The sequence below is a fragment of the Microchirus variegatus genome (assembly GCF_963457635.1).
Source record: "Microchirus variegatus genome assembly, chromosome: 15".
Lineage (NCBI taxonomy): Eukaryota > Metazoa > Chordata > Actinopteri > Pleuronectiformes > Soleidae > Microchirus > Microchirus variegatus.
The window spans coordinates 16,563,960-16,577,566 of record NC_139816.1 but is presented as its reverse complement, the minus strand read 5'-3'; the positions used below and the strand labels follow the sequence as shown (position 1 = coordinate 16,577,566).

The 13,607-nt window shown below is 42.7% G+C and overlaps 1 protein-coding gene across 1 annotated transcript; it reads right to left on the bottom strand.

Annotated features, from left to right (window-relative positions):
• Nucleotides 1-1,099: 1,099 nt before the first annotated feature.
• Nucleotides 1,100-12,794, bottom strand: slc22a17 (solute carrier family 22 member 17; the record flags this gene model as incomplete). The annotated part of the gene is made up of 9 exons (XM_083901860.1): nt 1,100-1,376; nt 3,047-3,158; nt 3,984-4,207; nt 4,310-4,415; nt 5,831-5,955; nt 6,677-6,842; nt 7,555-7,709; nt 9,019-9,122; nt 12,318-12,794. The coding sequence occupies 9 exons, from the start codon at nt 12,792-12,794 to the stop codon at nt 1,100-1,102; spliced, it is 1,746 nt and encodes a 581-aa protein (XP_083757986.1).
• Between the last annotated feature and the right edge of the window lie 813 nt (nt 12,795-13,607).

The following is a 13,607-nucleotide window of genomic DNA, read 5'->3' as shown; positions in this document are numbered from 1 at the left end:
ACACATTAGAGTTCAAACAACAGGGGACTAACACGTTCACAGTCCTGCCCAATATCTGTGTCTGCTTACACAAAAGTCAGTGTTTAACTTCTAATGTTTGTTTCTACCCATCTTATTCTTTTACAGCAGAGTGGCCATGTAGAGAATTACTGAAACAAACAAGAGGAGGAGAAAAAAAAAACCTTCAAGTTCCTCTAAACGTGCAGATAGCAATGTTACGAGATCAGAGACGTCAGGAAATGTCAGCTTTATTCCATGCCAAATTAGCAATATATAGCTTATTAAAACTCTTAATAATTTATTGATTACACTTATTAACTTAGGTTTTAAATATAGCTGGCTCCAGGCCAGATTCAGTAACTGCAGAGAGAAGATAAACATGTTCATTGAAGGACAATTTGTTAATTTTTTTGTCTCTGATCCAAAAGGAATGTTGATTTAAGTTTTAAATTTGCAGACTGGTCAAATTAACCTTCATTGCTTAAAAAAAAATCTGTGAAAATCCTCTCTGCTTTAGAGCAAACTGTGCAAGTGTGCATACCGTCTCCAAAACTCAAACAGCCACACAAGTTAAAGAAACTAAGTCTGAAGTATTTACAAGGCAAGTGTCACTCACAATCCGTCTCTGCTCGGAATGGAACCCTTCATGCTAGTTTTAACATTTAGTGTCGTCGTACACAACAAACATGACTTTAAAAAAAAAAAAGGGTCTACGCAGCTTTTAGATGCACTCTAAAAAATTATTTGCGACTTTGCGGCATCTGGACCGTGAGTCGAAAAAGCAGCTAACATCTCTGTCACAGGCTGTGTGGGGGAGCGTCCACCATCTGTCGTGAGGAGATAGTACTAAAGATACTAAGTGAGTGTCTGAACATCTGAACAGAAAGATGAAGAGCAATGGCTGCTCGATCATCAGCCTGTGTTTGAAATGACTAGAGGTCTACAGTATATGTCAGGAAATCTCAACCTCTTTCTCTCTCCGTCCATCTTTCGTCTCTGCACTGCTCCTCTGTGGGAGCCTGACAGATGTTAATGTTCCGGCTGCACGCCACTCTGACTGATGTCAGCACAGTCCTTCCCCCTCTGTCTCTTTTGTCTTTTAAGTCTCCGGGTTGGGTGTTGCGAGCAGCGGCACATTGTCCCTCCTCCTCCTGCCCAGCGGGGGGCGCCTGTACTGTTCACCGTCGGCCAGCGTCTGCGGCAGCGGTTTCCTCTTGCTCTCGGGCAGCAGCAGGATGGACAGCACGGCCAACAGGGCCAGAGACGAGTAGACCACGTGGTGCAGGAAGTAGCCATAGTGGTTCCTCAGGTCCATGAGCGGGGAGCTGAGGCGGCCAACGCAGCCCAGAGCGAGGACAGCGCCGACACCACTGCCCCTGCACAGACAGACACGACAATCACATTAAACCATGACTAAGTTTACTTTTTCAGATTCAGGCCCCATGCCCTCAAAGATTTTGGTATCTTCTGTGTGTAGTGTGCAGTGTTTTGAATATAACTAAGTATCATAGTTCATTTTTATTCTTCTGGTCCATTCCACATGTGGTTATACCATCTCACACCACCAGACCTTATCTCTCTACAAAAAGTAAACATCTTTCTGTGATACAAATATCAAATAAATGAATACATAAATCATAAACTCCCATTTTGCCACAAAATGTCCCTGTGTGCAATAGAAAAAAATGGTGTCATCTGTTGATTATTTTCTCGTTTAATGGAGTAATTGTTTGGTACATAAAATGTCAGAAAATGTTGATCAGTGTTTGTCAAACCAAGAAATGATCCATCCATCCATTAACTAACGCTTTATCCTCCACCAGAGATTCACGGGGGGTGCTGTGCCTATCTCAGCTGACATTGGGCAATAGGCTGCGTACACCCTGGACAGTTCGCCAGTCCATCGCAGGGCCACATATGGAGACAAACAACCATTCACTCACAATCTCACACCTACTGTCAATTTAGAGTGACCAATTCACCTAATCCCAACCTAGAAATGATGATATTCTCAAATGTCTTGTTTTGTCCACTAAACAAAATGATTCAGTTTATTGATTTATTTGTTGTGTGGGTTATGGTTAGGTTTAGGATCTGCCAAGCAGCTGACCCAAAACCAGAATTGTCCAGGAGACCCAGAAAAAAACTAAACGAAATGCAAAGGCTACCCGGGAGACCTTTAATAACCCAAAAGGCTGAAGTCAAAACAAACTCTCCAGCACTACAAGTTATACACTGGGAAACAGGCAACTGACATGAAACAATGAGTCAGTACAGAGCACTGCAGACTCAGGGTATATGAACACTCTCCACAGCTGAGCTTAATCAACGCCAATCAGTGCCACACACACCTGATTGTAGTGAGTTGATTCTCCCACCACTCTCACAGAGCCAGAGGATTGTAAGTGCCCTCACAGTTATGTGGAGCAAAGAAACCACAAAATAATCACATTTAAGAAGCTGAAACAATCAGAAATCTTGTTTCAATAATAAAAAGCTTCAAACCAATCAATTATCAAAATAGTTGTTGATTAATTCAGTGATCGATTAATAATCTAGTCATTGTTTCAGCTCGACAAGGAACTAACTGAATAATGCAGATGTATCCTTTGTCTGTCACCATTACACTAAGCAATCCATGGTAACATCACAATGACACATGTATGCCAAAATGTTATCTAATCCAGCTTTATAGCAATTAGTATGTTGATCAGATTAAATAACAGTAATGTTTCAGAGAGATTTTGGCTGAGTAGCTTAGAAGCAGTGAGCTTGAAGCATTTTCAACCCTTCATTTCAAAAAATAATAAACCATGCTCTAATTTAACTGCAATCTCAGTAAATAGGGATTATTTTCTTCTCTGTGATTTGCTGAATCCTCTAATGTTCTGGTTCGCTATAATAACAATAAAGTAAAAGTCAGCAGTTCTTAAAATAACAGTAACACCTACATCTGCATCTTGAGACATTTCTCACTGTGAGTGAATGAGGGGGGAATCCAATTTATCTTTAACTTGGTGCAGAGTGTTAGTGTGGGCTGTATTACCTGATGATGGTGGGCATGATCTCTGCAGTGAAGAGGATGCAGAGGGAGGCAGTGGCCTGAGAGGAGAACAGGCCCAGCGCCGAGAACACTGTGATGGCCGTCTCACTGAGGTCTGGAGGGGAAACATAAGGAGGAGAAAGACACCTATCAGATCTGATGCATAATGTTGATTAAGTACAACATTTTATACATCTCGGTTTCAGACGACATTTTATAGTTTGTTGTTTGTAGGGACATTTAAATATGCCAGAATAAAGACATTAGCTAATGTACATCTGTACTCCCTTGGCAGGTTGATGTCATAAAACAAATCAGTTAAGTATATACTGTATATACGTGACAATAATATCAACAAATGAGGAGAAGCAGCATAGGCTCTGTTTCGTTAATGAATATAATATGATGTAGCGGGGTTAAGTAATTAATAGAGCAAACTGTGAGGTGATTAAGCAGTAATGTCCTCATGGGACGATGCCTCTGCCCTTTTACCCCCATAATACATGAAAGCACTGCCAGACACAGCCTCGACTTTGCTGCCACTGCAGTGTCCTATATAAACTCAGTGTCATGCTCATTATCAGCCACATGGGGGAGACCCTGTGTTTCTACACCCAGCTGTGAAAAACACAAAGGAATCTGGTTAGTGTTTTTCCATGACAGGTTTAAGTTAAATCTCTCGCTCATAATCTGTAAGGAGCCAGGTCAACGTTACGCACGTGGAGCAACAGTCTGACATGACAACATCTGATTCACTTTAAAATGCGTTCCAGTTCAGAGGGGACAAGTGAGTGACGTTTGATTCCCCCCGTACAAAGTGGCGTGAGGGAAAAGGCAGGTGATGATTTATGGAGGTCCACCTTGTTGGCAAGGGCTATTAATAGCTCTGCTCATTTAACTCTGAGTGCCCTTGGAGGAAATGACATTGCTGCTGACTTACACTCCATGAGTCCGAGAAGGATCAAAGAAGCCAAACCCGTCATCGTCATGGAGAGGAGCAGGATGCCACGGCGACCGCACCTGTCCACGGTCGCCCAGAGCAGGAGCCAGGCGCCGCCGCCTGCGCACACTGACAACAGGTACATCCAGTAGAAACTGGGGGCGGTGCCTCTGACGTCACCTCGGAACGAGCTGTAGCAGTGACTAATGCCATGAGAGATGAACCTGAGGGAGGAAGGACAAAGAGACGCAGAGTGAGCAGCCATGTTTTCCCCAAACTCACACAATTTCACACAGGACAGGAGCCGAGGATGCGGGGCAACTTACGATGTGAAGCCAAGCACACACAAGTTCTTCCAGATGTTCCTGCTGTGGAAGAGCTCGGGGAAGGACAGGTGGGGTCGGGAGGAGGTGGTCGGCTCTGAGTCCAGCTCTGCAGGAGACAAACAGGACAGGTTTCTCTGTTTAATAACAAAATATATTCAGTTAATCTGTCTTTTACTGCACAGCATTCCAGACAAAGACACATTTACTGACATCCCTGGAGACAAAAAACTATTTCATATCATATCATATTAAACTAAAATTGACATAATATCTTGATTCCACGGTGTAAAAAGTAAAATATTACCGAATCAGAGTAGCATTGGTGAATGTAAAATGTCAGTGCACTGCGTCTTTAATAACATAGTTTGCTACAGTAGATGTTGATCTGCTTTGACTGTGATACTTCCCCTCACAAATCCCAGGTGACTCCTGTTACCGGAGGTGATAACAGTCAGATCCCAGATGTTTGTGTAACTCCCAGTGTAGAGTAACATACCGTCTGTTTCTGTCTGACCAAGTTTAAGGTTTCTATGCAGAATTCATGTGATGTTACGTAAACTGTTGTAATCTATGCAAATGTGAGTCATTTGCAGACACACCAATATCTGCCATTAAGCTTGTTGAGTTCGTGTATGACATTTAAAGTCACAAACGATGGAGAAAAACACTTTGGCTGTTGTAAATGGTTTTATTATTATGATTCGTAATTCAATTTGAAATTAAACACTAAAATATGAAGACCTGAGTACTTGAATAATCATTGTTTGGTCCATAAAATGTCAGAAAATGTTTCGTGTTTTTAAAACCTAGAAATGATGATGTTCTCAAATGTGTCATTTTTTCCACTAATCAAAATTATTCTGTATTAATAATTTCTTTGTTTTATTCACTTTTTTTAAAGTTGTTTTTATTCTTTAAAAAAAAAACTCAATCGAGTCATTGTTTCAGCCCTAATTTTAGCTTTGTCTAGGGTAATGCAGTATCTGCTCAGACAGTACTGACATCACTGAATATCCAGCTCAGATTATTTCCCAGCTGCTAGATCTGTTGGTATGCTCCTTTAAAATTCCATCTTGACACAGGAACATTGAGCTTTCAATAAATAATGAGTTAGAAATTGGCATTATTATGTGCAAGTGGTAGTGGTGTGCGATAGGTGCTCAAACAATAAGAAACATATCAATAATGCAGACTGCATAAACTGAACGTGTATTCAGACTGATGAGTTGCTCTCATTTTAAAAAGCAGGATGTAGAAGTAAACCTGTCGCTATATGTACGTACACCAAACCGATGATCCCTAACCTAAAGATGTAATAAATAAGTATTTAGTAAGTATTTAATACCTCCCTTGCCTAAACCTAACCTCAACCTGGCCTCAACCCATCCCAACCTAACCACCTACCCAATGCAATGGTTGGCACACAACCAGGCCTCAGCAACAAAACCCTACAAAATAACCTTAAAAGTCGTGAGGACCAGCTAAAATGTCCTCACGTGGTCCAAATGTCCTCACACACACCTGTGAAGCTCTCGTCGTCCCTCAAGTCTCTGCTTGAATTTCTTCTCTCGCTGAAGGGGTTCATGTCTGAAGATCGCTCTGACAGAAGGAGCCAGCGAGGAGACTCTGGAAAAACCCCAGGAATGCTGCAGGAGAGCAGAGAGGGAAAAAAAACAACTCAGCTGACCTTTACTAAGCACCAACACAATTAGGGATTAAGTGCTTTGACTCCAACATGGAAAAGGACAAATATGGGTCAAGAAGTAGCCACATTCTTTATTTATTAATCCAGCTTTTCTTCTATTCATATTAAAAAGCCAAACTTTATTGCCAGTAATCTTTCTATAATTAATTTGATTTTGCAAACTGCAGTGAAGGCTGATTTTGCAACAGAGGTCTTTAACAGAGTCAAGGCTCTTATGTGCTCTGACAGGAGCAAAAGAGCTCAGGGCAATGAATGGACCTGAATCAATACAATCCAATAGCTTTCAACACTTCAGTTGGCATCAAGGCACTCTGACGACAGAAGGTTCCTTCATTCGCCCTGTTTTACTCTGCACTTTCATAGTAAAATGAAGTCATATTCAACAAAAAATGTTACTTGTGACTTAAAGATCCAGAGATCCAACATTTTGGTTTATTGGCAGGAATTGAATATACTATCTATATTTTTCCTTTAGACCAAGCAGATGTGTGTTTTGAAGCAGGAGTGAACTGCTGAAATCAGAGAGAACATCTTTTCTAATATGAAAAGACCATTCTAGTCCCCTGATGCAATGCAGTGTTCATGGAGGAGTTTGTTATATTTGTTATAATGGCCCTAATATCCATATACTGGACCATTAAAAGACAAAAACTTCAAAATACCCATAGCTGAGAAACAGTGTTAGTGGTGCGGCCCCAGCTCCCAGCAGGCCCCTCCAGGACTGACAGCCCAGAGCCACAGCGAGCAGCAGCAGCTCTCCGGCCACAGTCATCAGCCCGGCCAGCATGGTCACCACCAGCCTCAGTGAGGGTTCACACAGCTCCAGACCTGTCGCACAAACACAACAGGTTTGTTAGGTGATGTGAGACACACCTTCTCTTGTGCTGCTCAATGAGTCAAATCAATTTTAACCACTGAACCCATAAATGTTAAATGTGCAAACAAACAAACCACAAAGTCTGCTGGGGAGTGTAAACAGTAGGGGTGGGGGAAAAACCTATGATATGATTTTTATTTTACGTATAAATATATATAGGAAGTTTAGTTAATCAGTGTTATCTGCAATCCAGGGTTTTGAGACATGTTTCAGTTTCATTTGAAAACGTTTTAGCACAGCATGTTATTTTCTTTTCTTGCAGCACTAGCTCAGTGAACACTGAGCAGGAAAAGCTATAAATACTCTATATTATGTACTTGGCCTGATTGTATTTATTTTATTAAAGAGCAGCAGCAGCTAAATGTAGCAAGTTAATTTAAAAACAAAATGTTATGTACCTCTGTCCCATTCACTTTAGATAAATGTGCATTGATTGTGGAACTATGACTCATGTGTTATTGTCTCAAGAAATCATTATCATTACATTTTGGCTACAAGATGGAAAGAGAATTGGAAATATTGATATAGTCGCAATAAATTAAGTCACAAAACAAAACAAATCTGCATCCAAGTATCGAGCTAGAGCTGAATCATGATAAAAAGCACATCAACCCATCTGTGCAACTTTGAAATTTAAATAAATGTGTATGTCCTAATACTTACGGGTGATGTACAGAATGAGGTAGACTCCTGCACTCGCAGCTGCCAGACAAAAACGCATGACGATGAAGATGGGGGGATTCGGAGAGACGCAAACCAGCACCCCAAACACCACAGACAGGGTCAAGGAGGTCAGCAGAGTCTTGGACCTGCCCAGTCTGCAGAGACACGCAACAGTATGATAACACAACAGGCAACACAGTGTCTACAGTGTCTTAGTGACTTATATGACTTCCATAATGTTCACCTTACACTCAAACTAACAACAAAGCCACTTTTATACATGTCAGTTACAAGTGATTCGTGTTTATAACAACTTTCTTTTTACATATTCAGATTCATTCTGTATTGAAACCCTCATCAAACAAATAAAAACTGTGTCATCACTACTTGACAATTATCTAACTTCCAGCTTCATGCACGTGCAGCACTTTCCCTGCTGTAGATGGGAACTGTTCCCTTTTCTCCACTGTGTCCCTGTACGAGGCATTATTTCTCCAGTCTTAACAGACAGATGCTAAGCTCAGTTGGTCAGCAAATTAATGAAGGCTGTTAGCTGATTAAACTGGCATCATCTCCCTCACAGTCCCCGCAGAACTGCAGTTCCCCCTGTGTGCGTTTCAGTCTGACAGCACTGAGCAAACAGACAGCTTGTCAGAGGTACTTGGGGTGTGTCTAATGCAGACTGAAAAGCGCGGAGTCCTGAAATAAGCTTTTTCTTCTTTATTGCTAGTGTGTAGTAAATTAATTGGTAACATACTGTGTTCAGTGTCTCAGTATTTGGCAAAAATGATTTCCCACTGCGATGAAAGGCACAGTCAGAACAGTGCTAAATCTGTCAACTGTGCGCAACAGTTGCTGACTGACAGGAAACACTGACAGACTTGGTGCACTTACAGCAAAAACAAAAATACATGTTTAATGTTGAACATTTAAAAAGAATTAAAGTGAAGGACACCTTGGACAGGTCGCCAGTCCATCGCATTTAGAGTGTTCAATTAACCTCTACATGTTTTTGGACATGGGGTAGGGAACCAGGATTACTCGGGAGAAAAACCCTCACATCTGCACACAGAAAGGTCCGGACCAGGATGCAACACCAGCAACTTCGTAAGGTGAGGTAACGGTGTTAGCGACTGTGTGTTCTGATTGGTCGAATCTAAATTTAAAAATGCTGCTGAGTCACCAGCTGAGTCACCACCTTAGTCAAGAAAAACACCAAATTATATGAGCTGTTCATCCCTTTTGAGGAGGTTTACACCTGTGTGTCCAAATATACACATAGCCTTTCACAGCAGGTTAAGACAATCTTTTTATTTGAATTTGTGCTTCCGAAACACTAAATATCTTGTGTGCATGCGTGTGTGTGTGTGTGTGTGTGTGTGTGTGTGTGTGTGTGTGTGTGTGTGTGTGTGTGTGTGTGTGTGTGTGTGTGTGTGTGTGTGTGTGTGTGTATTTGCGTACTACCTGTCAGCAGCATATCCCAGACCCAGACAGCCAGTAAGGACACCCAGGATGAAACACACCTCCTCCACCGGCACCAGCCAGTACTGACCACACACCAGATCCCACTGGACAGCACAGACACAAGAGTGGAGAGGGTGTAACTCGTCAGGCAAACATGAGATTGTATCAGGAACAGCAAGAGCATCCAACAGTATGTTTAGCTCATTGGTTAACCTATTTATATTTACAAAATAATAACAAAAGCATGTTACACATTTCTCAGATTTGCAGAGCATTTTCTCTAGCCTCATGATAAAGGCACAGGAATATTTCAAGCACTAGTATTATGCAGTATCGTAGTGTATTATATATAGTTGTAACACTAACAGCAGCAGGAGCAGCACCAATAATAATAGCAGTGTTAGGGACATTCTTGTCACGTGTATTATAAAACAGTGCAGCCACATGGAAAGTCACCACTTCTGTTAACCCAGATATCTGCTCTCACATCTGAGTTTTAATCACATCAAATCAACCCACTAATTTGCACTCACAGCTGAGCTGTCCACTGAAGGCAAAAATGATTTTAATGATGCAGAGAGAGTGAGGGAGTGATGGAGGGAGAGCAGAGGGCCAGTGATAAAAAGGCCTTGTATAGTCTGAGCCGGTGCAGAGCTACATAAAAGCCTGTTACATACTATCAGCCGTCCTGTTGCTAAGGCACAGAGTCACAGCAGTGCTCAGTACCCGGGTTAAGGGCAGCAGCACAACTCACAGTGCTCATGAGGGTGGAATGCGTTGGACAACAGAAGGTAAAATGCACTGAAACCAGTTTGGAAACTCCTCTGACTGGTTTTGTAAGTGACATAGGAGATGTGATTGAATCAGATCTGCGCCGGAAAAACTGAAACCTGCTGCCACATCTCAGACTCCACGTGATGTCGCGCCGACTCACTGCCACACTGGCATGACGTACGTAAGAAATGTCAAGACAAATTATTGAGCTTCATTATAGTGATGTAACCAGCCTATGGAAATGGAACAGTGCTGTTACACAGTCCGGTTTATTGATCTTTGATCATTGATATTTGAAATGCTGATACCTCCAGCTTGACACACCCACTCATATACAACGATAATTATAATAATAATAATAATAAGTAAACATTTGGCTTAAAATGTAAAAAGCATGTTATATATGAGAGCTCATAGATCCACAGCACAGAGAGGTTTAGTCTTGTTAAGTAATTAAGTATTTATTGATCAGAAGCGGACGTGAAGCTGATCAGACCTCCTTCCTCCTTCCTGCGCATCAGAGTGCCAGCTCAGCAACACAAAGCAAAGCAGCACTGAAGGAACAGCAAAAAAAAAAACTCTATAATATGTAGCCTGAGGGATGAAGAAGACTATCAGCTTCTTGTTGTTCTGAACAGATGTATTTTTTTATACATGCTGCTGCTAAACACTCCCCATGGCAGCGTTTTTGTAAGTTCAGCTGCAGTGGTGTGGGTGGATTACCAGCAAAATGCCCTAATACCACAGCCTGGAAGACTGGGTGTGGTTCCTACATCAGTAAGCACAGAAATGAAAAACAGACACACAACCCGCAGGCCTTAGAATAAGACTATGAGCGGCCACTGAAAACAGTGACAGCACAGGTCCAGTGGTCTTATAAGGGAATCCAGCTCTGGATCCTGGGATCTTCTCTACACATGCAGTCTACAAGGTGACACAACACAGTCCTGCTCTGTTGCATTTATTTATCACATGTAATATCGGCCAAAAAAGTCAACAAACATGCAAGAAACACAATATGAAGAGCAGGATCAGCAGACATGTGAGAACCATAGGAAAGTCTCACATGTCATTTAGAAACAAGAGCTCCACTGTCAGCCTGAATGATTAGGTTTCCCTTAGGGATGCAATGGTATCGCCAGTTTCATGATACAACTGTGAACCTGTGATGAATCGAAGAATAGGTTTTCTGGGTTGCAGCCGCAGTGGAGCAGAGCAGAAGAAAGCGAGTTGAGACTTTGACCAATCACTGGGCAAGTTCACAGAAAGAGTGGGAGGTGTGTTGGTTGTTCTGCTACAATTACTCAAACTCTGCAAAAGAAACTTGAACAAGGAAAGAGTCTAAAAGAGAGAAACTCAACAATCAACTATACTATTGTGTAAGGAAAGACTAACACTTAATCTTTCACATATCAACAGAAACTCAGTGCCTCACCACCAGAGCTCCCCTTTGTCAAAAGTAGGTGCCTACATCAACTGTACCTCTGACAGGTGGGTGATAAATGTAAGTGTATTCTGGACCCTGCAGTAAAGATTGGCTTCATTATTTCACACTTGTAGTCTTCAGACCTGACCCACAATTTCACTCTCACACACACACACACACAGCTCCATCTGGAAACAGTGAAATAAAAAAATCAGCACACTGCTCCTTGAACAAGCTCTAACAAGTCTTGACTGTAGCTGCTCAGAGTGACAAGTTAATCGCTCATCTTTGAACAAGTCTGTGTACTTTACCCCCTCCTGCCATCACGACCCTGCACACACACCTGACGCTGAGCAAAGGCATGAAGTGCACTTCCATTAGAGCACTTCATGTGTTACATCACATACTACAACCTACCTCACATGTGAAAGCACAGAAAGAAAAGCACAGTGGGAGTGGGGGAGTGTGTGAGTGGACATTGTAGCTAACCTGACCAGAACCTTGTTTTGTTACATAATCACAGCAAAGAACAATCTGTTTATTCACTCTTTCAGATTTTTAAGTTCAAAATTAATGTTTTCTGTAGCCTCAGAATAAAGGACCATGTTTTACGAATGCTGCCATTTTGCAACGCTGTTATTACAGCAACAGACAAACCAGCTGGAGTACATATTTGAAGGATTTTGAAGTACATGCTTATTTCGCAGATGAAGCACGACATCCTCTCTGGTATGAAGGTTTAGCAGCAGTGTGTATGAGACAACAGCACCAGACTTAAATGGATCGACCACTGCGCACATTCATTGACACAAGGTGTGCAAAAGAAAATGGGATCAGGGATCTCTTACATCTAAACGTAACGTTTAAAAAGGGAAGATAAAAGCTATGATGGATTACAATCAAAAAGAATCAAAGCTACTTCACCAAAAGCAAATGAATGATCAGAGAAGCTTTAAAGTTTCAGAGACTTTGTGAGGCTTTGCAAAAAGAGAGCCGGCGTGCTCAGCAAGATGATTAAAGGAACAAACTTAAGTCCACACAAACAAAAGCTGAGACAGTAAACCATGCCAGGACTGTAAACAGAGAAGTGGAGTTTTACCTCAGTGACTATGTTGTTCCTCAGCCCCTCTGTGACGTTGTAGTCCCAGCCTGCCTCACAGTCCACCACTGCTGACTGGCTGCCGTTGACATACTGCTTACACTGGGATGGGCCCCTGCTGTCCCCAGGCCCAACAACCTTCTCCCAGGGCAAGGAGGCATTCAGGACCTCCAGTGATAGTGGAGGCCCCGGCAGGTGGCAGTGGTGGGGTGGGGCGAGGGTGATGAGAGAGTCGGACGCAAGCAGAAAGGCCAGAAAGAGGTTGGGGAGGATGGAGAGAGCAATCAGCACCCTCTGCTTCTTCCTGCCCAGAGCCAGCACCATCACCTCACCTGTGGGAGGCAGTGAAGGTGGAGCAGGGAGGGAGGAGGAGGACGGGGCCGGGGAGGATGGCACGGGGGACGAGGGGACAGATGGAGGGGGAGCGGGACATGGCGAAGGGGAGACAAGTGGGGGAGAGTCCGGGGATGTCATCATCTGATGGGTTTACAGGCAGAGGTCAGAGTTGTTGTGGTGGTGTTTTCCCACGTAGAAGGGCAAGAGTGGGAGAGCTCTGCAGGAGACAAAGATCAGATCAGCGACATGCAGAGGTGATTCATGTGAGTGATTCATGTGAGTCCAAAGAGATTATTACACACGTCACAGGAAAAAAAACTAAGCAGACTAGCAGAGCCACCTGTCTCCTACTATGAGCAGTCCAAAAAAATGATAACCTCATCAGGCTGACCTAAAACTGTCATAACTGTGATCAGCCCCGTCCTCAGCTATCTAACTTTGTCCTAAACATGTTATAAATGTGTCCTTCAGCAGCAACCTTGTCCTAAACCTGTCCATGGCTATGTCCTCATCGTACTAATCTTGTTCTTAACCTGTCCTAACCGTGTCCTTGGCAGTATAACTGTGTCATAACCTTGTCTTCAGTGATCTAACTTTACGGCACACCTGTCCTAACTGTGTCCTCAGCAGCCTTTGTCTTACACATGTCCATGTCAGTCTTACCCTGTCACCATCCCTGTCTTCAGCATCCTAAACCTAGTCTAACCCTGACCATTGCATTCTGTGTCCCTGTCTCCTGCAGACTAGCCAATGTCCCAGTCAGTCTAACCATGTCTCAGTCCGTTTTTAACAGTCTAACCCTGTCATAACAGTGTCCCAAATCAATCTAGTCTAGTCTTTTCAAGTCCTCAGTCACTTCCTCTGTGGGGGCACATACACTTCTTCCAATCAGGACTTCCAGTCTCTAACACAGGAAGAAAAGAAAGAATTCCCAAAGGGTTACATAAGAGCTTT